General features: G+C 36.0%; 2 protein-coding genes across 2 annotated transcripts in view; one reads left to right on the top strand and one right to left on the bottom strand.

Moving 5' to 3' along the window:
- mfsd2b (MFSD2 lysolipid transporter B, sphingolipid) overlaps positions 1-15786 on the top strand; it is a 47739-nt gene extending 31953 nt beyond the window's left edge. Inside the window, exons 6-15 of the mRNA NM_001365964.1 lie at positions 1212-1290; positions 1727-1908; positions 5898-5988; positions 6983-7104; positions 7433-7516; positions 8825-8908; positions 10550-10659; positions 12403-12546; positions 13970-14146; positions 15389-15786. Coding sequence (NP_001352893.1) covers positions 1212-1290; positions 1727-1908; positions 5898-5988; positions 6983-7104; positions 7433-7516; positions 8825-8908; positions 10550-10659; positions 12403-12546; positions 13970-14146; positions 15389-15440 — 1125 coding nt within the window. The 3' untranslated portion in view covers positions 15441-15786. The remainder of the gene's footprint in view (positions 1-1211; positions 1291-1726; positions 1909-5897; positions 5989-6982; positions 7105-7432; positions 7517-8824; positions 8909-10549; positions 10660-12402; positions 12547-13969; positions 14147-15388) is intronic.
- Positions 15787-16668: 882 nt separating this feature from the next.
- Positions 16669-27041, bottom strand: wdcp (WD repeat and coiled coil containing). The gene is made up of 4 exons (NM_001013534.2): positions 26962-27041; positions 21791-23931; positions 19059-19179; positions 16669-17154 (listed from the first exon to the last, which is right to left on the bottom strand). Exons 2-4 carry the CDS (start codon positions 23687-23689, stop codon positions 16982-16984), a joined length of 2193 nt encoding a protein of 730 aa, NP_001013552.2. The 5' UTR covers positions 23690-23931; positions 26962-27041; the 3' UTR covers positions 16669-16981.
- Between the last annotated feature and the right edge of the window lie 34 nt (positions 27042-27075).

Below are 27075 nucleotides of genomic sequence, written 5' to 3'. Positions count from 1 at the left end.
CGTGTGTAACTTTGTCACATTCTTCCTGCAAAAAAGTCTTAAGGTTGGCAAAAGTATAAGGTTTTCGAGTTTTTGCATTTTGCACTTCAAAATGCACCACACACTCTCAATTGTAGACAGGTCAGGACTGCAGGCAGGCCAGTCAAGTACATGTAGCCTCTTTCTCTGCAGCCAGGACTTTGTAATGTGTGTAAAATGTGGTTTTGTATTGTTATGTTGAAATATGCATGGGCATCTCTGGAAAAGGCAGCGCATATTGTGCTACAAAATCTCTGTACTTTTCAACAATTATGGTGCCATCACAGAAGTGCATGTTACCTTTGCCAAGGGCACTGACACAACCCCATACTATGACAGACCCTGACTTTTGGACTTGTTGCTGGAAACAGTCTGGATGATCCTTTTCTTCTTTGGTCCAGAGGACAGCGTCAATTTCTCCCCAACAATACCTGAAATACTGATTCATCTGACACGAACACGTTTCCACTGTGTGATGGTCCAAAATGCATCCGAGCCCAGAGAAGTCGATGGCTCTTCTGGACACTGTTAACATAGGGCTTCCTTTTGGCACAGTACAGTTTTAACTGGCATTTGTGGATGTAACTATGTATTGTGGTGCTTGATAAAGGTTTGCCAAAGTAGTCCTGAGCCCATTTGGTGATATCGCTGTAGATGAATGAGGATTCTTGATGCAGTGCCGTCTGAGGGATCGGAGATCACTTGCGTCCTTGTCCTTTACATACTGAAATTCCTCTAGATTCCTTGAATCTTTTAAATACGTTGAAGGTGAAATATCCAAATGTCTTTCTTTTTTTCTTTGAGGAACATTGTTTTAAACATTTTAATAATTTTCTCATGTATTTGTTGGCAAACTGGCGATCCTCAGCCCATCTTTGCTCCTAATGGACTAGACCTTCCTATAAAGCTGCTTTTGTTCCAAATCAAGTGAAAGTAAAATGAAATGCAAGTCAAAATAAATATGGAAATCCCTACTTTCTTTTTTTATTTGCGTTTTCCATTCTGTTCCAACTGTTTCTGATTTAGGGTTGTAAAAATATGTGTTGAACATTATTGTATTTTTAAATGACAGTACCATATTAAAAGTCATGGCCATATTAAAACAACTAGATGAATGGATAGATAGATGGATAGATGAAGTGATATTGTTCCCATCTTAATCCCTGTTTTGTGTTTGATTCTGTATTTTGCAGTGTTTCCACGTGCCTTATTCTGCTCTGACCATGTTCTTGAGCACTGACCAGCGCGAGCGAGACTCAGCTACAGCTTACCGTAAGCTTACACACACACACAAACACACACCATGTTTGGATTGCTCTATAAGATTATCAACATCTCATTTCATCGTGCTTCAGTAATCCGAAAAAACAAATGCTTTCCAACTGCTCACGCTCAGAACTGTACATTTGAGATATAATTTCAGATGTGTATGCGTGATAGTGACAGTATTTTATTTTTTCTCTCTCTTTTAATAATATTATTAATATCAATAATGATTTTAATTGATTATCAATATCATAGGTTAATGCATGACATTTTGTTACTTGAAGCAACCTGGTGTTTAAAAAGACTTTTTTTGTAAAAAGGTTGAAAAATATTTTATTTTTTAATACAATTTATTATGTAATTAGTTCATGTCTCCCCTTGTAATTCGAAATTTTTGAAAATCAAAATCTCTCTCTCTCTCTTTCTCTCTGTGTGTTTGTAGGTATGACAGTGGAGGTTTTGGGAACTTTAGTGGGTGCCGCCATTCAGGGTCAGATAGTAGCGAGCGCACACACTCTGAAGCACTGTCCACATCGCAACCTGACGGCTGCTCACCTGACCAACAGCAGCGGCACTGAAATTATCAGATCACTGGCGCTATCACAGGACTTCCTGTCACATGCTGTACGTCTCATTTTACTTTTTAAATTAATACTTAAAAGTTCTTAAAACACTTTTATTTAAAAATTAATACTTAAATCAGTAAAAATGCTCCAAATGAATTAGGAGTTAGAATATATATATATATACAGTATATATATATATATATATATATATATATATATATAAATTTTTTATTAGTATTAAAATTAGTACACTATATATTATATTTTAAAATACTATTTTTATACTAATATATTTTTAGCTATATATTTTTTTCCCAAGTATACGCTGTTAACTGCCTATTCATAAACTAAAGAAAATCGAGAAAAGACAACGTAAAAAATGTGACACTGAACCCCAAAACCAGTCCCAAGTTGTATGAATAGTTTTTTACCAATAGTCAAAAATATTGTACATTATATGGGCCAACATTATCTATTTTACCTTTTTGCCAAAATTATTATAATATTTAGTAAAAAACTTCCTGCATGAATACATTATATACATTTCTAACTGTAAATATACAGTTAAAGTCAGAATTATTAGCCCCGCTTTGAATTTCTTTTTTGTTTTTGAATATTTACCAAATGATGTTTAACAGAGCAAGGAAATTTTCAGAGTATGTCTGATAATATTTTTTCCTCTGGAGAAAGTCTAATTTGTTTTATTTTGGCCGGATTAAAAGCAGTTTTGAATTTTTAAAGACCCATTTTAAGGACAAATTATTAGCCCCTTTAAGCTATATTTTTTTCGATAGTCTACAGAACAAACCATACAATAACTTGCCTAATTACCCTAACCTGTCAAGTTAACCTAATTAACCTAGTTAAGCCTTTAAATGTCACTTTAAGCTGTGTAGAATTCTTTTGAAAAAGATCTAGTCACATATTATTTACTGTCATCATGGCAAAGATAAAATAAATCAGTTATTAGAAATGAGTTATTAAAACTATTATGTTTAGAAATGTGCTGAAAAAATCTCCCTGTTTAACAGAAATTGGGGAAAAAAAATAAACAGGGGGCAAATAATTCAGGGGGGCTAATAATTCTGACTTCATTTGTATAAAAACTACTTTTTATTTACTTATTTTTATTTAATTTTACACAAACTAAATCCAGAAGAACTTTGGCAACATCTCTATGATGCAAAGCTACCTGAGTAAACTATGGGGAAGTGTACCAAACGTTTTAAATGCATACCAAATGTAGATTTGATTTGAGTTTATATGATAGTTAATATAAAGTTAATTGATAAATGAAATGTATTTATGCATTATTTTTGAAAGCATCTTCATTTTGCAGCAATTTTACACAAGTGCCTAAAACGTGCCTGAACAGTACTGTAGCTTTGCAGGTACGTGTTTTAAAGCATCTTAGAGATATTGCCGAAGTCCTTCTGGATTTAGCTTGTCTCAGTTTGTTCTGTTTCTTCATGTATTCCAGACAGACTTGATGATGATCAGATCAGATCTCTGTGTGTGGAGCACTGGCTGTTGTCAGACTCTTTGTGCAGACAATAATTTCGCTGTAGAATTACAATTAATGACAAAAGTAACGTTTGGAAATGTAAATTGATGAACTGAAAAATATACAAATAACTAACTTTAAACCTTTTGGGGGTGAAAATACTAGGGGCCTAAGACTTTGCACAGAACTGTAAACAAAACATTAAAAAGCAAAAAACCCAACAAGTCATTTTGACTTTCTACAGTTTGATTTTCAGAGGAACAATTAGTTATTCACTAAAGTCCTTAGAATCAGTAAATATCTGCTTGTCTAGAAGGCTGAATAACTCTATTTTGAGCTAAGAGCCAGAGAGCTCAGTGTCAGTCAAATCTGCTTGGCTTGTGGATGTGGCTGAGGCTTCCATAGTGGAAAGCCATGATGGAGAACCAAGAAGCGCCGCAGCTATTTGGAGCCGGACTGCAGAGCGTCTCTGGCTAAATCTCTCTGTTTGGGTGCGTCAACCGACTCCTCTAAAACGGCCTGTTTGATCTGGGATAATAATGAAGTGCTTGCCGCGGCCCGTGGAAAAAATAGCAAACAATCCTGAGGTTGTTTAGGGCAGAGCAGTTCCGGTTTTGGGGGAAAGAGATTGAAAAGTTCCTCTTTTCTGGGATGCGCTTAATTTGAGCTCACTAAACTTTACAAGACCAGTATAAACTGGAGCAGCAGATTCGGCCAATAAATAGAAAGGATATTGAACATACATAGCAACTGTGGACAGGAATAGCACTATGGCCATATATTTATTAAAGGGATAGTTCACACAAAATGAAAAATTTTACATTATGTATGCACACTAAAGGGGTTCTACAATTTTATTAAAATACTTTCTTCTGTTGAACACGAAACAAGACATTCAGTCACACTTTATTTTAATGTACAGTTTACACTATCAACAAACCATTAACTAATGCTGACTTCAATTCAATTCATGTGTCTTTCTATAGCGCTCTTGCAATGTAGATTGTGTCAAAGCAGCTTAACATAGAAGTTCTAGTAAACTGAAACTGTGTCAATCCAGTTTTCAAAGTTTATGTTCCGTTGTGTTCAGTTCAGTGGGGTTTATATTACACTGATGAGAGTCCAAACACTAAAGAGCGAATCCATCGATGCGCAGCTCCACAAGACCCAAACCAAGCAAGTCAGGGGCAAGGAACAAATGTCACTAATTGGCTTTACACCAAGTGTATTACACCAAAAGTTTTAATGAATGTAAATTACATACAAAGTCAATGCAAATGTGTGAATAGAGGCAAATTATCACCCCACAACAGGAAAGATGCGGAATGCATGACGCATATGCCACAAATCCATTGGAATCCATTCAAAGGCATCAAATGATTGAACTCAAGTTAAAAAAATAACCAGAGGCAAAAAAAAAAAAAAAAAAACATCCTACACTGTATAAAATCCTGGTTGCTTTAATTTTTTAAGTTGAATCAAATTAACTTTGTGAGTTCATTGAACTTTTATTTTGTTAAACTGACTTAAAACAGCTTGCATAATTTATAAAATTAAGTTAGAACATGATTAACTTAGTTTAATAGGTTAAAAGGACCTAAAAACATGCTTTAATGACTAATTGATCATATAATTTTTTACAGTGCATGAGTAAACTAGAGAGAGTCACTTCGCATTTAGTGTGAACTCAGCAAAAGACTATTAGCTCAATAAATAATAAGCTGCTTATGGGTACACACTCAGAAATAAAGGTACAAAATCTGTCACTGGGGAGGTACCTTTTCAAAAGGAACACTTTTGTACCATGCAGGTGGACATTAGGACCTTTAGGGTTCACTTTTGTGCCTTTTAGGTTTACATTTGTACCTTTAAGGTCCATTTTTGTATATTTAGGGTACTATGCTGCCCCAGTGACAGATTCTGAACATTTATTTCTGAGAGTGTAGTAAGTGTAGTAGTTGTGTTTAAGTATTGGGTATGATCAGAGATAAAGATTAAGATCATTCTTTATAAATATAAACAGTTAATTTCTTATTATTCAATAGTCTGTTGGAATTCTTGATTCTGATTGGCTGGAAGGTGTGCAATAAAATATTTAAGCAGCATAATCAATGGCTGAGCTTTTAAATATATATATTTTTTATTGAATATTATTGTTAAAGGATTTTAATTACACTTTTGCAGAGCCGACCAAAGTTATATGCCCATTGCACCATGCATTTACTGTATCATCTTTCAATGCATTTAAAATCATATTTTGTATATGTTACATAATAGGCAGGTAATACACCAGTAGTTAATTAGTGGCAATTGTTACTTAAACTAAAGTGTTACCCGATATTCTGAAGAATGATGGAAAAAGGCAACCATTGACATGCATAGTAGGAACAAAAACGTCTTCATGGGTGTCCAACAGAAGAAAGAAACTTTGTTGTAAACAAGTGGAGGATGAGTAAATGAAGGCAGAATTGTCATTTTGGGTGAACTTTCCCTTTAAAGACTGAATGAAACGTGTTGACAGACGTCTCTGTTTATCTTTACAGAAGGAAGTGTACATGATCGCTGCTGGCGTGATCGGTGGCCTGTTTCTGGTTTGTACGGTGGTCATGTTTTTGGGAGTCAAAGAGAGAGATGGTGAGTGTGGGCATTTAAATGGGAAACTTTGCTTAGTTCACCCCCAAACTTTGACTGGAATACATTAGAGATGTTCGGCTCTTTTCTATACAGTGAAGGAAAAGAGGATTGGAGCTGTTCATCTCCATTAAAATCACCAAAATATCTGTCTAGATAACTTTAGCTCAGTATTTTCTGAAGATACACTACTGTCCATGTAAAAATGCTGGGTTGTTGTAAAGTAATCAAATGTGGAAAAACCCAAAGTTGGATTCATTATTTCAGTTCATTTTAATGACACCTTTTAACCCAGTGGTTGAGTTTATCTATATTTGACTCAATATGGGGTTATAACAACCCAGCATTTTATACAGTGTAGATTTACTTTTTTGTTGTTGTGAAAGAAGTGCTCTTAAATTCACCAAATACCTGATCAAAAATAAAGTAAAACTGGTAATATTGTGAAATATGATTGCAATGTAAAATAACCTGAATATGTTTTTAAATATAACCTAATGCTGGTCAGTGTCTAAATGTCTACAATGCTGAACTGATTCTCAAGAAACGATTTGGTCCCACTTTATATTAAGTGGCCTTAACTTCTTTGTACCTTCTTTGGTCATAATGTATTGCAGTACACTTCAGTGCTCTTCAGGTGGGATACGGGTTAGGAACAGTTTTGTTAGTATGGATAGGGTTAAGGGTTAAGGTGTAAGGGATGGTCAACAGTGTAATTACAGAAATTAATTACAGATGTAATTACATGCAGATATTTAATCAGTCCTAAGTACTGTAATGTAAGAACATGGATTTACACAAATGATTAATTTCAGTCTAATATTACTTAAAGCCACCAAATATAAAGTGGGACCAACTTTGTTTATCATTATACTTGTTTAATACAGTTTTGCTTGTTTACAGATACATACATGTTACAACAAAATAGCACCCTTTCAATTTGTCATATGGAAAGCACGTCTAATTGTATTTTCTCCACATTTCTTGTCTTTGTTAGATCCCTATGCTCCTAAAACAGACAAGGCTATTCCTTTCCACAAGGGCTTTATTTTAGTCATGAAACACGGCTCCTACCTCACTCTGACTGCATCTTTCCTTTTCATATCTGTGGCCATCCAGGTAAATAACGTTTTAGATTCAGTCAACGTTCATGATGCGTTCAATCATAAATAAATAATTAGATTTATTGGAAGCATAAGTAGTTTCCTTACATTTGAAACTATACAATATATAGTTAAAGACAAAATGACCAATTAAATAAAATAGCCTTCCTGTGAAAATTTACTATGTCGTTCAAAACCTGTAGGCTATTTTCCTGATTGAACATGAAAGTCTAGTAATCTTCAACTTTTTCTGGTTTATTTTTCCTTTATTCACCATGTTTTGCACTGATTAAATAATGACGTCATTAAAAGTGTATTATATTTCCACTTGCCTCTTTTTGCAGCTGATTCAGAGTAACTTCGTGTTGTTCTGCACATACGCGGTGGAGCTGAGAGATCACTTTCAGAACATTGTTTTGACCATTTTGGTGAGTACCTGATGAACACATGAAAAGATAAACATGTCCCATACCAGCTGAAAATTGTAAATTTACTGAAAAGTGGCCTAAATTCACAATAAGGATGCGCTGCTGTCACAGATAACACATATATTTTACATATAGGCAAGGGACGATGAACCGTTTTCAAGGTATACCGCGGTTTGGAAAAGTCTATGTTTTAAAACTGCTTAAATTTATTGTAATACCGTTACTAAGGTATGTGTACGATTTTTTTATTTACATATATATATATATTTTTTTTTGGACAACAGTATCTCCAGCAAAAAAAAATACCCAAAGATGCCGTTTTAAATTGTAAAGAAATCAGTGTTTTTGAAACAAATGAAGACGCCAGAAGCCAATGATTCATTTGAGTTATATAACCTGACGTGTTCACTGCTCCAAAATATCATAAATCTTTCAAAAACTGGAATATATTGTTTTCAAAGGAAAAAAAAAAGTTTTTGTTTTTTACCCAGACATTTAAAAAGAATACATTTTAAAGCAGTAATCACAATACCGTGATACTATGATATTTTTATCCAAGGTTATCATACCATCAGAATCTTATACCAGCCCATGCCTTATATATATATATATATATATATATATATATATATATATATATATATATATATATATATATATATATATATACGTTTACATGACGGTGCAGAATTGTTTACTGGGCCTATCACAGTATCCAAAGATGAACTTTATACACTAGCAGATATTGTTTATGCCATACCAGGTAAAAATTGTAGGTTATGAAAGTGATCCTATAACATTCACTTTAGTTATATAACACTATTTATTTAATGTCTTTTGAAAATTCTAAATATATAGTTTTTAGATGATGCATTAACATTATTTTTTTAATTGTAAGTATATTATTTTTAAATATTTTCAAAACATTTCAGTCTCATGCTATATTCACATTCTCAGAATGTTATTAGAACATTTAATTCAAATTATATTCATGTTCTTAGAAGGTTTTTGAATCAACTTTCTATTAGAACATCCATTAAAAACAACTAACATCTATCTGTGTTACAAGAATGTCACAAAAACGTTGTTTTAATAATGCTGCATGCTAACATTTACATAACTTTTAAGTAACATTGCTAAAGGTTCTGAAAACTTACCCTAGTAGCACTTCGGTAGACCTACTAATGGAGCTTTCATTGGTTATTTGACTTTAACTGATAATCATGAAGACAGGTTTCTCCGTCATTTGTGTCTGTGTCTTCCATTAAGTGGGTAACATGAATATGTGACATACCAATATCTGTGCAGATGTCGGCAGCAGTGAGCATCCCGTTCTGGCAGTGGTTTCTTGAGAAGTTTGGGAAGAAGACGGCAGCTTTCTGCGGCATAACAGTAAATATTACTTGATGTTGAATGAAAACCTTAAACCTAAACTAGAAATGATAAACAGTTGCCTTAGCAATTTAGTAATTTACGCTTAGCTTTTAGTACTAAAATGACTAAATCTGAAATAACTGTTTAATTTTTAATTTAAAACCACTGATTTTTGAGCTTTAATTAACTTTTCCTTGCCATGTTTGCGGTTTATTGTACGCACATGTTAAACATATGATAAGAAAAGCTAATAGTATGTTTGCTATACTGTAGTTGTCAAAAAGTGCTAAAATGTACTAATAATAACTGTTTGTAGTTCGAGTAAACAATATTATCTGTATACTATACAGTATTCAGTAAATAGCAAACAAGTCAAGAGCATTTCATATGGTCAAGCACACATGTCAGCGACAGTTCTTAAACTCTACTGACACCTGTTGGCATTGATGCGGTATCACACTATAGCAAATACCACAGTGTTTTGAACCCCACTATAGTAAAGTGTATTATACTGTGTAGTATTTACTACTCATTGTTTTTTGTGTCGATTTATAACGTGGTAGTAACTATACTTAACTGATAATCTGTAATAAAATCTGTACACTTTAGTTAATACCACAGTAAACTGTGGTATAGTGTAGCATAATAGTTATGGCAAATTAACAGTATTTTAAATTGTATTGTTGTATTATCACACCAACTATAAAATTAGCACAACAGATTAATTAAACCACCTTATTCTTGAAGGACGAGCCGCTCGGAGCGGGCGCAGACGTTGGAATCTGTCTTGAGACTTCCGGTCTCATTCCCATCCATTCATTTTTAGACGTTAAAAACAGCTCGTTATGCTGCTTGATATTGCAAACTGACATTTGCTTATTATCTTATTCAACATTTTATGTATATTTATGAACACTTCTGTTTGTAGAGAAAGTAGTTCGATCGTTTACTGTCGTATATTATTACTAGTCGTTTCTCCCATAGGCGACTGAATCGGAAGTTCTAAAACAATCGTAAAAGCGCGCGCACGTGCGCTTTGCAGAATAAGATCAGTAAAACGGTGTATTTGTTGACACATTCAAGTAATTGTGAGTTAGCAAGGTCTAGCATTATTTGTATAAATTGTAATTTTTTTTTGTCATAATTTTATTTTTACATTGTTTATTCATTAATGTATTTACTCTGTTGTGGTCTTTGTAGCTCTTTGAAGACTTTGTAAACCCCTAGCATTGTTCTGTCGATAAGGTCAATATCAAAACACTATAGTATTTACTACAAAGTACTAAGTTATAGGCTATAGTGTTTTTAATGTAAGCATGCAGATAGTGAACCTTGATTCATATATTCTGAAAGGGTCTTATAGTAGAGGCCAAGATATTAATATATGAGCAGTAATAAGATTAAATAACATTTCTAGAACACTGACATGAATTAAGTACTTTACTTTATTACTTGACTTTTCTTTATTCTCTACAAGTGTAAATCTATCTTTGGCTTTGACACAACCACATCAGCGTTTACATCACATATATCATAAAAAACAAGCAACACAAATACATTCAATATCATCACATAAATCGCATTAAAAAACACAATTAACCCTATTCATACTTAAAACCCAGTATGTAACATTCTAATGGAGTTTTGTGTTTTGTGCAGTGGATTATGCCGTTCACAGTGATGCTGGTGTTCATCCCGAATTTAATAGTGGCGTATGTGGTGGCCGTGTCATCTGGACTCAGTGTGGCCGCTTCTCTCCTCTTACCCTGGTAAATCCTGCAAAACAGAATAGCCTGTAATACTGAGTTACTCACAATACAACCACCTGCAGCCAGTGTTCGTGTTTTTTTGTTTTGTTTGTTTGTTTGTTTTTTATTATTTTTTGAAACTAAAGATTGTGCAACTTGTTGGAATAATTACAATATTATACACAGTTGAAGTCAAAATTATTAGCCCTTTTTTTTCTCAAATATTTTCCAAATGATGTTTAACAGAGCAAGAAAATTTTCACAGTATATATTATTTAAAAAATGTATTCTGGAGAAAGTCTTATGTGTTTTATTTTGGCCAGAATAAAAGGCATTTTTAGATTTTAAAACTATTTCAAGGTCAATATTATTAGCCCTTTTAAGCATTTAAGCCTGTAAATCACGCTGAATACTAGCATCTTAAAAATATCTAGTCATCTAGGAACGCTGGACAAAGGAGTGCGGATCTACAGTAAATGCAGATGTATCAGACAATCCAGAGTCGTGGTCATTAAAGCAGATGGTCAAAAGGCAGGTAGCAGACAGGAGTAAACAGTAAAACAAACAGCAACACAGAGACAAATAACAAGACTCAGCACTGATGTGTGTGTGTGTATGTGCGCTGTATAAATAGTCCTTGCAATCAGTCCTTGACAATCCTGTGAGTGTGTGCAATCAGCGGAATCCGGAACAGGTGCGCGGTGCATGACTGGATCTATAGTCCATATAATGGAAGGTTTGTAGTTCTATGGCGATCTGCGTGTTTACCAGCGATCTACAAGGATTACATCGCTGGTGATTTTGAGGGTCCTCATGTCAAAGATAATTGAAATTATTTCTACAACAATTTTGCATAGAAATGTGTTGGTAAATAAATCTTAAAATTGGGGAAAAATATATACTGGGGGGCTAATAATTCTGATTTCAACTTTTATGCATGAAGGCTGATACTTCTGCGTCAAGTGCACACTTATACTACGGCGCAGCCTCTGCGTGGACGCATAGTCCTCGCCGTGGCGTCGCAGACGTGCACTTCTCAAAAAACGCAACAACACGTAGTGCAGGTTCTGTGATACAAGTGTCGACTGTTTACAAGGCGCTCCGGATGGAGACTGTTGCTTTGTGTTCACCTTATGGTTACAGTTGTTGCACGTCCGCCAGTTCCTGCCTCAAAATGAGCGAGATTGAGCCACTTGTACATTTAGGAAGCGTTCAGAAAAACCAAACACAGAGGAATATAAACACCTACTGCCAACTAGCGTTTCGGAAGTGTTATTGCAGAGCAATACAAACAATACAACACAAACAGCGTGCAGAAGTATGAATGCACTGCTACGCGAATTGCATGCGCCGTGGGTCACACCGTTCACTTGATGCAGAAATATAAACCAGCCTTTAGATGTAATCAGTTTTGTGTTGGCAATGATTAAGGGAGTATCACTCACATTTTTTCACAAATACACTTTTGTCATTTTTAAAAACCTTCAAAAAGAAGAGATCCAGAAAAAAACACATTATAACCTTCTCTTTATATAAACCACCAAAGCTTTGATTTTACTCATATAGATTTAATAACCCGGCAATTTCCAAATAACAGGTTTCATAGCATGCTATTTTTGTCTTTTAACAGTACACTCACTCTAGTTGATTGGAAATAGCAGTTCTGATGTGCCATCTACTGTTAAAAGAGGTTTTATGGAAGCAGTGTGTGTGTGTGTTAAATAGGAGATGCTGAACACTGTGTGTTGTGTTTCTGTGGCTCAGGTCAATGTTACCCGATGTAGTCGATGACTTCAGACTGGCGAACCGCAACTCAAAGGGACACGAGGCCATCTTCTACTCTCTATACGCTTTCTTCACCAAATTCGCTGCAGGCATTTCTCTCGGAGTTTCCACACTTTGTTTACAGTAAGATAAGGCTTTCATTACTTACATCTTACATCAAAAATGTGTATCCGCACTGGTCTTTTTCCACATACTTCAGGCATTTTTTTAAATTAAAAATGAAAGACCCAAAAGGCATCACAATGGCGCAGTGGGTAGCACGGTCGCCTCACAGCAAGAAGGTCGCTGGTTCGAGTTCAGTTGGCATTTCTGTGTGGCGTTTGCATGTTCTCCCCATGTTTCCTCTGGGTGCTCCGGTTTCCCCCACGGTCCAAAGACATGCGCTATAGGTGAATTAAATAAACGAAATTGGCCATAGTGTATAGTTTGTGAAAGAGTGAGTATGGATGTTTCCCAGTGATGGGTTGGAGCTGGAAGGGCATCCGCTGCATAAAACATATGCTGGATTAGTTGGCGGTTCATTTCGCTGTGGCAACCCCTGATTGATGGAGGGACCGAAAAGAAAATGAATGGATGAATGAATGAATGAAACCCAAAACTGTGTATAGTTAAATGTATAGTACAAATTAGTAAACACATTTTTGGCACAAATGGCACCCCATAAAAATATGTATGTTGATGTGTGAAATTCTATCAAATGGTGTCACGTGGGAACGTACAGTAATGAGGTGTGCCATTAGTCCATCTGTGTAGTAGAGGATAATAATATTCCAAAAGCAACTCAAATCAACACGTAAATCAGAGTATTGTCTGATTTGGAATAAAGTTAATAATGTAAACATATCCAATGATCGCTATAATACTGTTAAAGGGATAATTCACCCAAAACTTAAAATTATCACTTAATATACTCAATTTTCACTTGTTCTACTTGTTTTAAGTTTCTTTCTTCTGTATCACTTTATTTTGATGATCCCTTTAACACATTTTGGTAAATTTAAGTTACATTGCATCTACATGTCAACTAATTCTCATTAGATTATAAGTAGACTGTTAGGTTGGGGTTAGGGTTAGTGTAAGTTGACATGTACTTGTACTTATAGTCATTTAAATGTTGGAGTAGTATCAGCAGATATTAAGCAGACAATCTACTAATTCTCAAATGAGAAGTGATTGACATGTAGTTGCAATGCAACTTTTAGTCAGCAAAATGTGTAATAGGCACCATCAAAATAAAGCCTTACCCTTTCTTCTGTTGAAAATAAAAGCAGATATTTTGAAGAGGGCTGAAAACCTGCTACTATTGACTTCCATATTATTTGCTTTTTCCTACTATGGAAGTCATTGGTTACAGGTTTTCTGCTTTTTTTCAAATATCTTGTTTTTAGTTCAACTGAATAAAGAAACTCAATCAAGTTCTGGACAAGAGAAAAGTGAGTGAATTTGGATTTTTGGGTGAACTATCCCATTGAGAACATGCATGTAAACACAGTCTGTAGTTGACCTCATGTTTTCGGGGTTCACAGTGTTGTTATTGTTGTTGTAGGTTTGCAGGTTATGACACTGGAGCGTGTCGACAGCCTCTTCCAGTGGTTTACACACTGAAGCTGCTCATTGGCGCTGCCCCGGTGGCCTGCATCACCACCGGCCTCATGATCCTCGTGGTTTATCCTATAAGCGAAGATGTCCGGTTACGAAACAAAGTTGCTCTAGAGGAACTCAGGTAATGAGAATTTCTCATTCCAGCTATTATGTTTTACAGTACACATATATAAAAACACACTCACTGGCCACTTTGTTAGGTACACCTTACTATTACTGAGTTGGACCCAATTTTGCATTCAGAACTGCCTTAATCCTTCGTGGCATTGATTCAGCAAACAAGGTACTGGAAATATTCCTCAGAGATTTTAGTCCATATTGACATGATAGCATCACACAGTTGCTGCAGGTTTGTCGGGCACACATGCATGATGTGAATCTCCTATTCCACCACATCCCAAAGGTGCTCTACTGGATTGAGATATGGTGACTGTGCAGGTCATTTAAGTACAGTGAACTCATTGTCATGTTCAAGAAATCAGACTGAGATGATCCATGCTTTATGACATGATGCATTATCCTGCTGGAAGTAGCCATCAGAAGATGGGAACACTGTGGTCATAAAGGGATGGAATGTCGCAGCAGAAATGGAGACTCATCACACCAGGCATCGTTTTTCCCCATTCTTCTATCATCTAATTTTGATGTGCCTGTGCAAATTATAGCCTCAGTTTCCTGTTTTTTCCTGTCTTTGACATGGTTCGACATGTCAGAGTGATTGTATTGAGTAGTTATTTGAGTTACTGTTGCCTTTCTATCTGCTGGAACCAGTCTGGCCATTCTCCTCTTACCTCTGGCATAGACGCATTTGTGCCCACAGAACTGCCGCTCTCTGGATATTTTCTTTTTTTCAGATTATTCTCTGTAAACCCTAGAGATAGTTGTGCATAAAAATCCCAGTAGATCAGCATTTTCTGAAATACTCAGACCAGTCCGTCTGGCACCTACAACCATGCCACGTTCAAATTCACTTCAGTCACCTTTCTTCCCCATTTTGATGCTCGGTTTGAACTGCAGCAGATCGTCTTGACCATGTCTACATGCCTAAATGCATTGAGTTGCTGCCTTGTGATTGGCTGATTAGAATTTGCGTTAATTAGCAGTTGGACAGGTGTACCTAATAATGTGGCCGTGAGTATATATGTATAATTGTGAAAAATTGTGTTTTTGTTATTATTATCAGTGTTGAAAACACTTCTAGCAACATCATATTATTAGATTGTGAAATATTTTTAACAAATATCAAGTACTTTTTTAAAATGCTTTACAATTACCTAACCTATTCTACCACCCCTAAATTAGTAAAACCAATATACATATTGTGTACAAATTAAAATGTCTATACATTTGCTTTATTTTTCAGAAAGCAGAGCATCACGTGTAAAACTCTGCGAGCTGATCTAAGCAGCGTGTGACTTCTTCAAACAGCAGATCCTGATATTCCAGCCTCGCGCTGGGATGAGCTGTTAGTGTATATTACACTGTGTGACATATATCATGTTTTACTGTAAACATCTCCGTTTGCTTCTGTATCCAGTCCGTTTCTGTATTTTTACATGAACATTAATAGCCACATATTCAGTTTTACGCTAATTTATACACACGGATGGACTATACATACATATATATCATATATCAGGATTTCCTCAGGGAAAATAAACTGATAGTATATTGCTTAAATTGTATTAGTGATTATAATTATTATCGAATGACTCACTGAATTCATGCATTAATAAAACTTGTGCTGGTTCACGTACTGTACAGCTTCAGCATATTTCAATGATGCATATTATAATAAATGTAATGAATGTATTTACTGGATGAATTTTATCTATCTATCTATCTATCTATCTATCTATCTATCTATCTATCTATCTATCTATCTATCCATCCATCCATCCATTCATATATCTATCTGTGATAGATGAACTAATATCCATCCATCCATCCATCCATCCATCCATCCATCCATCCATCCATCCATCCATCCATCCATCCATCCATCCATCCATCCATCCATCTATCTATCTATCTATCTATCTATCTATCTATCTATCTATCTATCTATCTATCTATCTATCTATCTATCTATCTATCTATCTATCTATCTATCTATCATGATAAATAGATGAACTAATATCCATCCATCCATCCATTTATATATCTATCTATGATAAATAGATGAACTAATATCCATCCATCCATCCATCCATCCATCCATCTATGATGATAAATAGATGAACTAATATCCATCCATCCATCCATCCATTTATCTATCTATCTATCTATCTATGATAAATAGATGAACTAATATCCATCCATCCATCCATCCATCCATCTATGATGATAAATAGATGAACTAATATCCATCCATCCATCCATTTATCTATCTATCTATCTATCATGATAAATAGATGAACTAATATCCATCCATCTATCCATCTATCTATCTATCCATTCATCCATCCATCCGTTTGTCTGCCCATCTAACTGTCCGTCCATCCATCCATCCATCTATCCATCCATCCCTGATGCTAAGAGGTGTGAATGTGCTATTGTGTGGTTCCTTTAATGTGACTCTACTACGAAAACAGATTGTGATTATTTGCAGCTCACGAGTCAGTTCAATGATGAAACATAAAAGAATATAATAACTATGAAGTGTCTTTAATAACCGCATTACAATATACGTTCAATTTTGTTGTACGAGACAAAAATATAATCTATTTAAGCAAAAATAATCAAGCAGGCACTCAAGTATTCTGAAAAAAAAAAAAAAGTTCTGCCCTCGATAACTGTCACATTATGCAAATCTACCAACGCTCATTAAATACCAAAGTGGCGAATTTGTCCTTTATTGGAATATTCCTGCGACAGCCACACACATATTCAAATAATAAAAGATGAATATTATAAAAATATATCCTTTTAAAGTCCTTTTGAGGTAATATGGGTGTCATTTCTCCATACTTGGGGATTTTGGGCTCTCAGGAGGAAAGTCATCTGCTCCACTCGGGGGTCTTGCAGGTGATTTCCGTCTTGCGCTTCTGATTGTGAGTTCGTCTTTGTGTTTAAACGTGAGTGGAACAAAACCATCTGCATCGGCCACCAAAGTGATCCACATGGGACCTGTGAAAAGACAAAAAGTACTTAAAGTGCTATTATTTGTGACCATAGACCACAAAACCAGCCTTCTGTTACACCTCTAACAACATTATATTATTAGATTATTGTAAAACGTATGGTCAGTTATTCCAAAGATGTCCTTGCTGCAGTTTTTAAATCACATTCACATACTGGACCAGGTATAATACATAGTGGAGATTGTTGGGTTTGGGGTAGGGAGAGGTGTAGGCGATCGTCCATTACATAGTGGACCTGGTCATTAAGCTGGAGTGAGGAGTCTTGTTATTCCATAAAACCATTTATCCAGAACTTTGATCTTTAAAAATGTCAGACCTTTTACAATTACAAACAGTGACATTACACATGAAGGCAATATTCTGTAAAGCATAACGGTCTCTATTATATCCAAATGTCTTAGCATAAGTGGTTCAGCTATACTGTATATGAGCTGTAGTGATGCACAGCACAAAAGGCTGTAAGCTGATTCAAACGTAAACCCTCAAATCCGATTGTAGCACCTAATCGCTTCCTATTTTAGTCATTGACAATTAAACGAAGCCAAAGCAGATCGAACAATCTGTCTTCAACAAAGGAAAACAAGATTCATGGACGGATCCCATCCACTCATTTTTAAAGAGCGAATCTGACTGAAACATCAATGGAGAGAAACTTTATTATTACTCTATTATTTCAGTATGCAAACTCGCAACTCTTATGCAAATTGTTATTTAAAAAGTCAGTATATCAAATGGATGGATGGATGGATGGATATTAGTCCAACTATTTATGATAGATAGATAGATAGATAGATAGATAGATAGATAGATAGTCCAACTATTTATAATGAATGGACGGACAGACAGACAGACAGACAGATAGATAGATAGATAGATAGATAGATAGATATATAGATAGATAGTTCAACTATTTATGATGGATGGATGGATGGATATTAGTCCAACTATGATAGATAGATAGATAGATAGATAGATAGATAGATAGATAGATAGATAGATAGATAGATAGATAGATAGATAGATAGATAGATAGATAGAAAGATAGACAGATAGATAGATAGATAGATAGATAGATAGATAGATAGATAGATAGATAGATAGATAGAAAGATAGACAGATAGATAGATAGATAGATAGATAGATAGATAGATAGATAGATAGATAGATAGATAGATAGATAGATAGATAGATAGATAGATAGATAGATAGATAGATAGATAGATAGTCCAACTAATTATAATGAATGGACGGACGGACGGACGGAGAGACAGACAGACAGACAGACAGAGAGATAGATAGATAGATAGATAGATAGATAGATAGATAGATAGATAGATAGATAGATAGATAGATAGATAGATAGATAGATAGATAGATAGATAGATAGATAGTCCAACTATTTATAATGGACAGACAGACAGACAGACAGACAGACAGACAGACAGACAGACAGACAGACAGACAGACAGACAGACAGACAGATAGATAGATAGATAGATAGATAGATAGATAGATAGATAGATAGATAGATAGATAGATAGATAGTCCAACTATTTATAATGAATGGACGGACGGACAGACAGACAGACAGACAGACAGACAGACAGACAGACAGACAGACAGACAGACAGACAGATAGATAGATAGATAGATAGTTCAACTATTTATGATGGATGGATGGATGGATGGATATTAGTCCAACTATGATAGATAGATAGATAGATAGATAGATAGATAGATAGATAGATAGATAGATAGATAGATAGATAGATAGATAGATAGATATTTGTTGTTTTTAAATTTTAAATAAGTGTATTTTGAGTGTATCCATTGATCAAGGTGGTAGGATTAGCATCATATCGATATTTAGATGCATTCTCCTAGACGTACCATGCATCATCTCCACAACTGTCAGGCCGAAGAGTTCCTGCACAACCCGGAGGCAAATCCGACCTCCACACAGCAGCAATGGCCTTCTCTCATCCGTATACACATTTTCAGACAGCTGTTTCTGGAGGAAAAGAAAAATATGAAGTGCAGTCAATGAACACCATTCATAGCCAACTTGGACATGTGGTCACGGATTAAGTCTAAGACTAGTTATGCCAAAGTCAATAGGGTCACTTCAATCTGACATCTGCTGACAAAGGGTTGTACTGACAACGGCGAGAGTAATTATGAGTTGGCGTGATGCTTCTCAATGCTAAATAGCCTGATGGTCTGACTAAGAAAACAATGGGCTTTGTTTGGATTAGGATTTAGCTCCAGGAGTGAATCGTTTAATGATTAATAATTCATTTCGTCATATGTAACATTTGAATGAAAGTCGTGTAAAATACAAAGTGAAGATGACTAAAAATGTGCCTGAAAGGTGGAGGATTATGAACCTGTTGAGCTCAGTTGTTGATCTGCACTACACTTCTGGATCTTCTGAAGAAACTCAAGCGTCTTTACTCTTATATTGTCAAATTCATATTATAAACAAACTGTTAGATCTACTTGTAATATTTACACACACCAACATACAAATACATAGTATTATTCATGTTCAATATTCATTTATTCATTTTCCTTCAGCTTAGTCCCTTTATTCATCAGAGGTCGCCACAGCGGAATGAACCACCGACTTATCCAGCATATGTTTTACACAACGGATGCACTTCCAGCTGAAACCAAGTACTGGGAAACACCCATACACTCTCTCATTCACACACATACACCAAGGCAAATTCAGCTTATTATATTACTATAGCGCATGTCTCTGTACTGTGGGGGAAACCAGAGCAACCGGAGGAAACCTATGTGAACACAGGGAGAACACGCAAACTCCACACAGGAACACCAACTGAGCCAGTCGTGGCTCAAACCAGTGACCTTCCTGCTGTGAGGCGACAGTGCTAACCACTGTGCCACCACGCCACCTATATAATTCATATTTTTGCAATGTATATTGTTAGAAATAAAACTATTAGAAGACTTTTTATTTATAAGAAGAATTTTGAGAGTGTGTATTTATGAAATGGAGTTAACCTGTTAACAAAAGTTCGGTAGCGGGACCATGCCTTAACCAATCACCTACTGCCTAAAAACTTATTCAAGGCAGACTAGCTTTCTAGCACTGTTAATCTCGTTCTCTCGAACCCACTCTCCCTGCTTCTATTTCCTCGCTTCCTATTAACAATCCTATAACCAGGGCCGGAGTGGGACTCCTTTAAAGCCGTAGACCAGCCCACCTCAGTTCACGGCTGCCAATGTTAAAATAACGTCATTTCCAATTCAGTTTCTAATGACACTATCACGTCTTTTTCAAGGACATAGCTGCTTTGGAACTTCAAATGTTTTTCAGAAATATGAAAACATTAAAGGGTAGCTAAATCTCCAACACTATATACAATATCTGAATGTATATTCTGTGCAAAATTCTTTAGAGATATCCAGTCCTCTGTAACGGTGGTCACACAAAAAATACAAATAAAATATGTACACCTACATAAGTTACCCACACAGTATTATATGTCTTAACATTATAAATGAAAAAAATTACTCCGGTGAGATTCAAACTCCGGTCGGCGTTACGTTAACGTGCTGACCACTAGACCACAATGGCGCTGTTAAGCTAGTGTTTAGAATATAAAAAAAGAAATAGTTTTAACCACAGTATTACTTTCTATTGATGGCTTAATTTTTTTCTCCCTTTTTTAGATTTCTGATCAAGTTATGGCAGATTTATTAATGTAGTGAATGATCTGATTTTCATTGAGAAGTGTGTAAAACTCATTAATAATCATTATTTAAATTTTTATATTCACTAAGGTGCAGCTGTTTGGGGTTTCATCATTAACCTGCAGGCAGCATTTTGCTCACGGGGCTGCGAGAAAATAAATGAAAAGAATGGAGCTGTGGCAAAATAATGAACAAAAAGAGAGATGCTATGGTCAAATAAACAAATAAATAAAAAAGTGCGACTGCTGAGAGCACAAGCAGCTAGGGACACTGCCCCTCGCGGCCAAAAAAAACAGACCGGCCCACCGGGAATTCTCCCGATTAGCCAATCTAGATCTGCCTATAACCCTCTTTTCACTCCTAGTTTGAATTGGGGGATCCAATCACTCTACCAAAATATTACAGAGACAGTACCCCCACTCTGAGTCTCTGGGCATCATCGTAGGACACCCGATCAACCTACCTACCTGTTCACTGTTTTTCCTCTTACTTCTATTCCCCTTTATACCACTGTTTCCTTACCATCACTTTCATCCCTACAATAAAGTCTAGCTCAATGTGTGGCATGGTCCATGCTGGTAATTGTCAGTTTTATTTGAGGTTTGCATTAAATACCATAAAAAAGTTGATAATTAATAATGAGGTTACATAAGATTTTTGCTAAATATATTTACAGAAGATTTTGGAGCTTTTGAGAGTTACATATTAAGTGTTTTGAACATTATGGATGTCTTTACAATGCAGTGATTTGAGAGAAAAAAATCTTACAATTAATCTAAAAATCTTACTAATTAATCTAACAATAAATCATCCATTTTTTATTGAAGATCATCCCTGACCAAGTTTAGAAATCACTGCATGTAAAAAAATAAATAAATAAACAACAGACCATTTCTTACCTGACATGTAATGTGCACATATTGTGGTTCATAAGCTGATGGATAACTGCAAGCGATCTTCTTGCCATTCTGGGTGAACTCTCTGATTTCTGAGAGGCACTGTTGAACTTCAGCAAACCGGGTGAAAATCCTCTCCATGTTCTGTGTCAGCTGCTCCAGGTTCTTCTCTTTGCTGTTTTTTGGTGGCGTGGCATCCGAATATAATTTCTCAGAGGTCTCGTACCTGGGTGAACAGGGTCGACTTGAGTCTCGACTGGCCTGACCGGCTACAGCGAGCGAAGCCATGCGAGTGATGTGATCCATGTCGTAGTTTTCTAAAGTAACAGAAGAAGCACTGGACGCTCTATCAGAGAAATCAGCAGAGCTCGCCACAGGACTCAGATCTGAGCTGCGCACCTCCTCGATTAGTTTCCTCCGACTGGACGGTGAAACAATTACAGATCCTCCGGGAAGAATTAGATCCTTAATTGACAGACGGTCCTCTTTAGTGAAGTTCTCCGAATGACGTCTAATCCCATGATGTTGACTCGGCGACTCTGACTTGGTGGTGCTTTCCTCGTCGAATACCAGCTCCTTGGCTGTTAGCCTCAAGATGTACTTGTCCGTGTTGGAGGAGGGGAGGAAAGCAGGATCATTGGACTTCTGCCGGCCAATCATAAAGAGCAACATCTTGTTGGTGAAAAAGCACACCCCTTTGGGGCGCTCGTTCTTTTGGAGCTGGATCTGTTGCACGTTGGGCATTGATGAATCCGTGATGCAGTAAACTAGAATCATGTTGCATGTGTTTGACGCCACGGCCACCGTGTGCCCATTGGGATCGAAGGCGATAATATCAGGGACCAGGATCCCAGGGATGCTGACCTTCCTCGTAGTGGTGACCTTGCGTTCATAGGTCACCAGAATCAAATGCGACGAGTCCTGACCTGTACCAGTCAAGTTATCCCGTTTCCTCAAGTGAATGAGTGGGCTTGGATCCGATTTTCGGTGTTTGGCAAGAAGGTTTGTTAAATCTATGGGTCCGGATGAGGCATGTCCTGAGCGCTCAGAATCACATGACCTCCGTCTGTCCAAATAGTAGTCCGTATCGACGGTCAAAGCGGCAGAAGGACGACACAAACCCTCCGACTCGTTTGGGAGGTCAAACGCCATGCCTGCATTGAGCCCGCAAATTTTGTCAAGCGGAAGTTCGGTCGCTACAGCCACTTGGGCTTCATCGGTGGACTCGATGGCACAGATATACCCACCTACATCAAAGATAGGGCAGAACGAGCATGGCACCAAGCTTTTCTGGATGTCATTCCAAGTATATGAGTGCAGTGCACTACCGATGGCAACCACCAGGCGGGTCCCGTCTTTAGTCCAGCAGGCACAATGAATCAGACCGCTGCCCTTGATATCAGCCTTCACGCGACGATTATCAACCCGCACTGAAAACAATACAGAGGCATCCCGCTTGGTTAAAATGGCTAAGACGTCCATTTTGGGATGCCAGACACATCCTTGGGACAGCAGCGGAAACGGCTCGCTCATTTCACAGGTCTGTGTGCACAAGAGTTTATTCTGCTCCAAAGCACTCAGCTGAAGTTGCCAAACTGTGACATGCTTTTTATGCTGAACTGCAAGCAGCGCTGGAGACCCGGAGCAGCACAGCGGTCCCCAAAAAAGTCCCAAAACATGTTCAAACTGTCCAATGACATTGGTGTCACCAAATTTGGGCTCACCTTCGACTGAAAACAATGATGTGAGACAAACCTGTTTACCGTCCGTCCAGGCTATTCCATGCACCGGGTGAATGGCTTGGTGCAGAGTGTTTAACCCGGTTCTCAGAAGCTTGGCTTTTCCTAGCTCCATGCTTGGGTCGGTTTCACCAATGGAAAGAAACACAGTGTTCTTGGTCATACAGCAAAAGGCTTTTCAAGACAGATTTGAGAGGTAGATGTAACTCTGTCTTCAGTAGGAGAAGACTGCCATCACACACTCCAAGAATAGGTAAAGCCTCTTCCCTTACTCTCTAATCCTATCGGCCAGAGTGAGGCTCCACTCGAGGATGACCAGATTAGGCTGACACGACCCTCGACGTCATAAAACCCTCTGGGGTTTGGACGCTACATCTTTTGACTTTGTTTCAGCCCTTTTCAGTCCTGAAATGCACAAAATGTATGCAAAACATATGGGTCAGAGATGGAGATTTTATTCATATATAATGATTCATACAGTGCTCAGCATAATAGAGTACACCCCATTTTGAAAATGAATATTTGTATCCATTTCTCAGTGAAAATAGGCAATGTATTTCTGTGCATTTATTAAACAGATATATTTATTACAATTATATTTTAGTCACCAAACATATTTAGAAATTGATAATTCATACAATTTAAATCAAGCAAAATATTACAACCTACAAAATTTCAACTAAATTTTTAATTTTTTTTGCTTCTCTTGATTTTTCCTTTTTTTTTCGTATTTAATATTTTTCTATAACAACAATTTGGACCGTTATCGTAAATTTTGTTAGATAAGCTCCAGATTTGGCTTCAGTACTGACTAATGTAATGTATATGCACAAATATAATATTGTATAGCTTAATATTAATATTATATTTGTGAGGGGCTTGCATATGCTGAGCACTGTATATAATAAGATAGATAGATAGATAGATAGATAGATAGATAGATAGATAGATAGATAGATAGATAGATAGATAGATAGATAGATAGATAGATAGATAGATAGATAGATAGATAGATAGATAGATAGATAGATAGATAGATAGATAGATAGATAGATAGATAGATAGATAGATAGATAGATAGATAGATAGATAGATAGATAGATAGATAGATATTTAATAGTGTGCTGTTTAACTATTATATATATTATCCACTACCAGTCAAAATTTTGGGGTGATATTTTTTTCTTCATTTTGTTTTATTAAAGAAAATTATTCTGTTCATCAAGGCAGCATTTATTCAATCAAAATAATTTGTTAAAATGCTAAAAATTATTACAATTTTTAAAAATTGCTTTCTTATTGTATGTAGTTTAAAAAGAAATGATCACTCAAGTTATTATTGCTTTTAATACTATTACTATAAATAATAATAATAATAATAATAGTAATAATAATAATAATTCTTATTAATATAAGAGTGATTTCTGAAGGATTAAGTGACTGAAGACTCTTTGTTTGTATTTTTTGACAATGCTTTACAGATTACTCCAACGAAAAATTATTCTGTGTAATAATATTTGGCCAAAAATTATAAATATTTAGAATAAGAAACATTTGATGACATTAAAAGAAAAAAATATATAATGAGTTAATATGGACTATGAATTACATATTAATTAATTTTCATATAAATTGTGCATATTTTGCCACAATACTTTAATCAAACCACAAGATTTTTTTATCAGTTTTCCAGCAAGATGTGTTATTCATTCATTCACTTTTCGGTTTACTCTCTTTATTAATGAGGGATCGCCACAGCAGAATGAACCGCCAATTTATCCAGCATATGTTTTACGCAGCGGATGCCCTTCCAGCAACAATCCAACAATGGGAAACACTCATTCTCACAAACACACACACACACACACACTATGGCTGATTTATTCAATTCACCTTACAGCAAAAAGGTCACTGGTTCGAGTCCTGGCGGGGCCAGTTGGCATTTCTGTATGGAGTTTGCATGTTCTCCTCGTGTTGGCGTGGGTTTCCTCCGACTAAGTGCTCTGGTTTCCTCCACAGTCCAAAGGCATGCACTGTTGGTGTTTCCCACTACTGTGTTGCAGCTGTAAGGCCATTCGCTATGCTGGATAAGTTGACGGTTCATTCCGCTGTGGCAACCCCAGATAAATAAAGGGACTGAGCCGAAGGAAAATGAATGAATGAATAAAATACTGCATTCGCCCTTATTTTTTATATATACTGTAACATAGATCAGAATTATTACTATTATTTTTTGTACAGAAATCTTTTATGCTGAATGAACAAGCAGCATTATTTCACTCATGTTTTGACATTTTATTTTTTTCTGATATCTAAAATATCACAGCAGAAACTTATATTTATTGCAATCTATTTTGTAGTTTAATTTGAGAACACTTTTTAAAAAAAGGAAAATGCATGGTGATATTTAAAAAAAAGTAGTCTTTTACAAAATTGCTACTATCATAATCTTATTAGGTAATGCATGTATTAGCAATTAATTTTACTGTGTAATTAACCAGAACTGCCATGAGTGTACGTAAAACCCGTTCATTAATTTTCCATTGGCTAATATACGCACAAATATAACATATTATTTATATTCAATTTTTATTCATTCAGTTTCCTTCAGCTTAGTCCCTTTATTCATCAGGCGTCGCACAGTGGAATGAACCACTAATTTATCCAGCATATGTTTTACACAGAGGATGCCCTTTCAGCTGCAACTGAGAAACACCCATACATATTCATTCACACTCATACACTATGTCCAGTTTAGCTTATTTAATTTACCTATAGCGCATTTATTTGGACTGTGGGAGAAACCGAAGCATCCGAAGGAAATCCACGTCAACACGGGAAGAACATGCAAACTCCACACAGAAACGCCAACTGACCCAGTCAGGACTCAAACCGGCGACCTTCTTGCTGTGAGGTGACAGTGGTAACCACTGAGCCATATTGTCATTCCCAAATTAATTAAAAGTAATTTTAAAAAACGATTAATATTTTCTAAAAGCCTTCAGAAGGAGAAGCTTATTAAAATGTGACTTTAGTGTTAAAAGTAAATGAATGACACAAAAAAAGAGAGTAAATGTAATGCAAGAGTCACATAAAAGTCGCTTTAACATTTTAAATTTAAGCCACATAATATTCTCTCGCCTAAAATTACTTATTAATAAAAGATTTTTGCATTTAAAGGTTACAGAAGCAACCATAATAACCACAATACTTTGACTAAAATAAAACAAAGTATTAACGTAGTAGTAAACTACTTAGTAGTAAGTAGTAAAGGTAACGTTACGGTAGGAAAACTATTTTCACGTGTCACAGAAATACCACATGCTAACCTGTGTAGCGGGCTTAACTAGTTCTAGAACAGTCCTGAAAATAAAAGTTAAATTATCACATAATTAGCACGTCTGCATTTTTATAAATGTAATATTACAAACATACCATGGAACCCATAGCATAATGTGGAACCCATAGCAACTCCAACACAAAACTTCATGTTGTCCAGAGCTGTCTTCGCGTTTCCCCGCGGAGACATTTGAAGTCACGGACAAACGG

This window comes from Danio rerio, chromosome 20 (genome assembly GCF_049306965.1).
Source record: "Danio rerio strain Tuebingen ecotype United States chromosome 20, GRCz12tu, whole genome shotgun sequence".
In the NCBI taxonomy this organism is placed as follows: domain Eukaryota; kingdom Metazoa; phylum Chordata; class Actinopteri; order Cypriniformes; family Danionidae; genus Danio; species Danio rerio.
This window is presented reverse-complemented; position numbering and strand designations above follow the sequence as displayed.

What these genes read in the sequence shown, in the direction of transcription:
- wdcp (NM_001013534.2), bottom strand. Translation starts at nt 23,689, where the DNA reads ATGACCAAGAACACTGTGTTTCTTTCCATTGGTGAAACCGACCCAAGC. An exon ending in ATGTGCACATTACATGTCAG is followed by an intron (nt 19,180 to 21,790) that starts GTAAGAAATGGT and finishes CTTTTCCTCCAG; the next exon opens with AAACAGCTGTCTGAAAATGT. An exon ending in AGTTGTGGAGATGATGCATG is followed by an intron (nt 17,155 to 19,058) that starts GTACGTCTAGGA and finishes GTCTTTTCACAG; the next exon opens with GTCCCATGTGGATCACTTTG.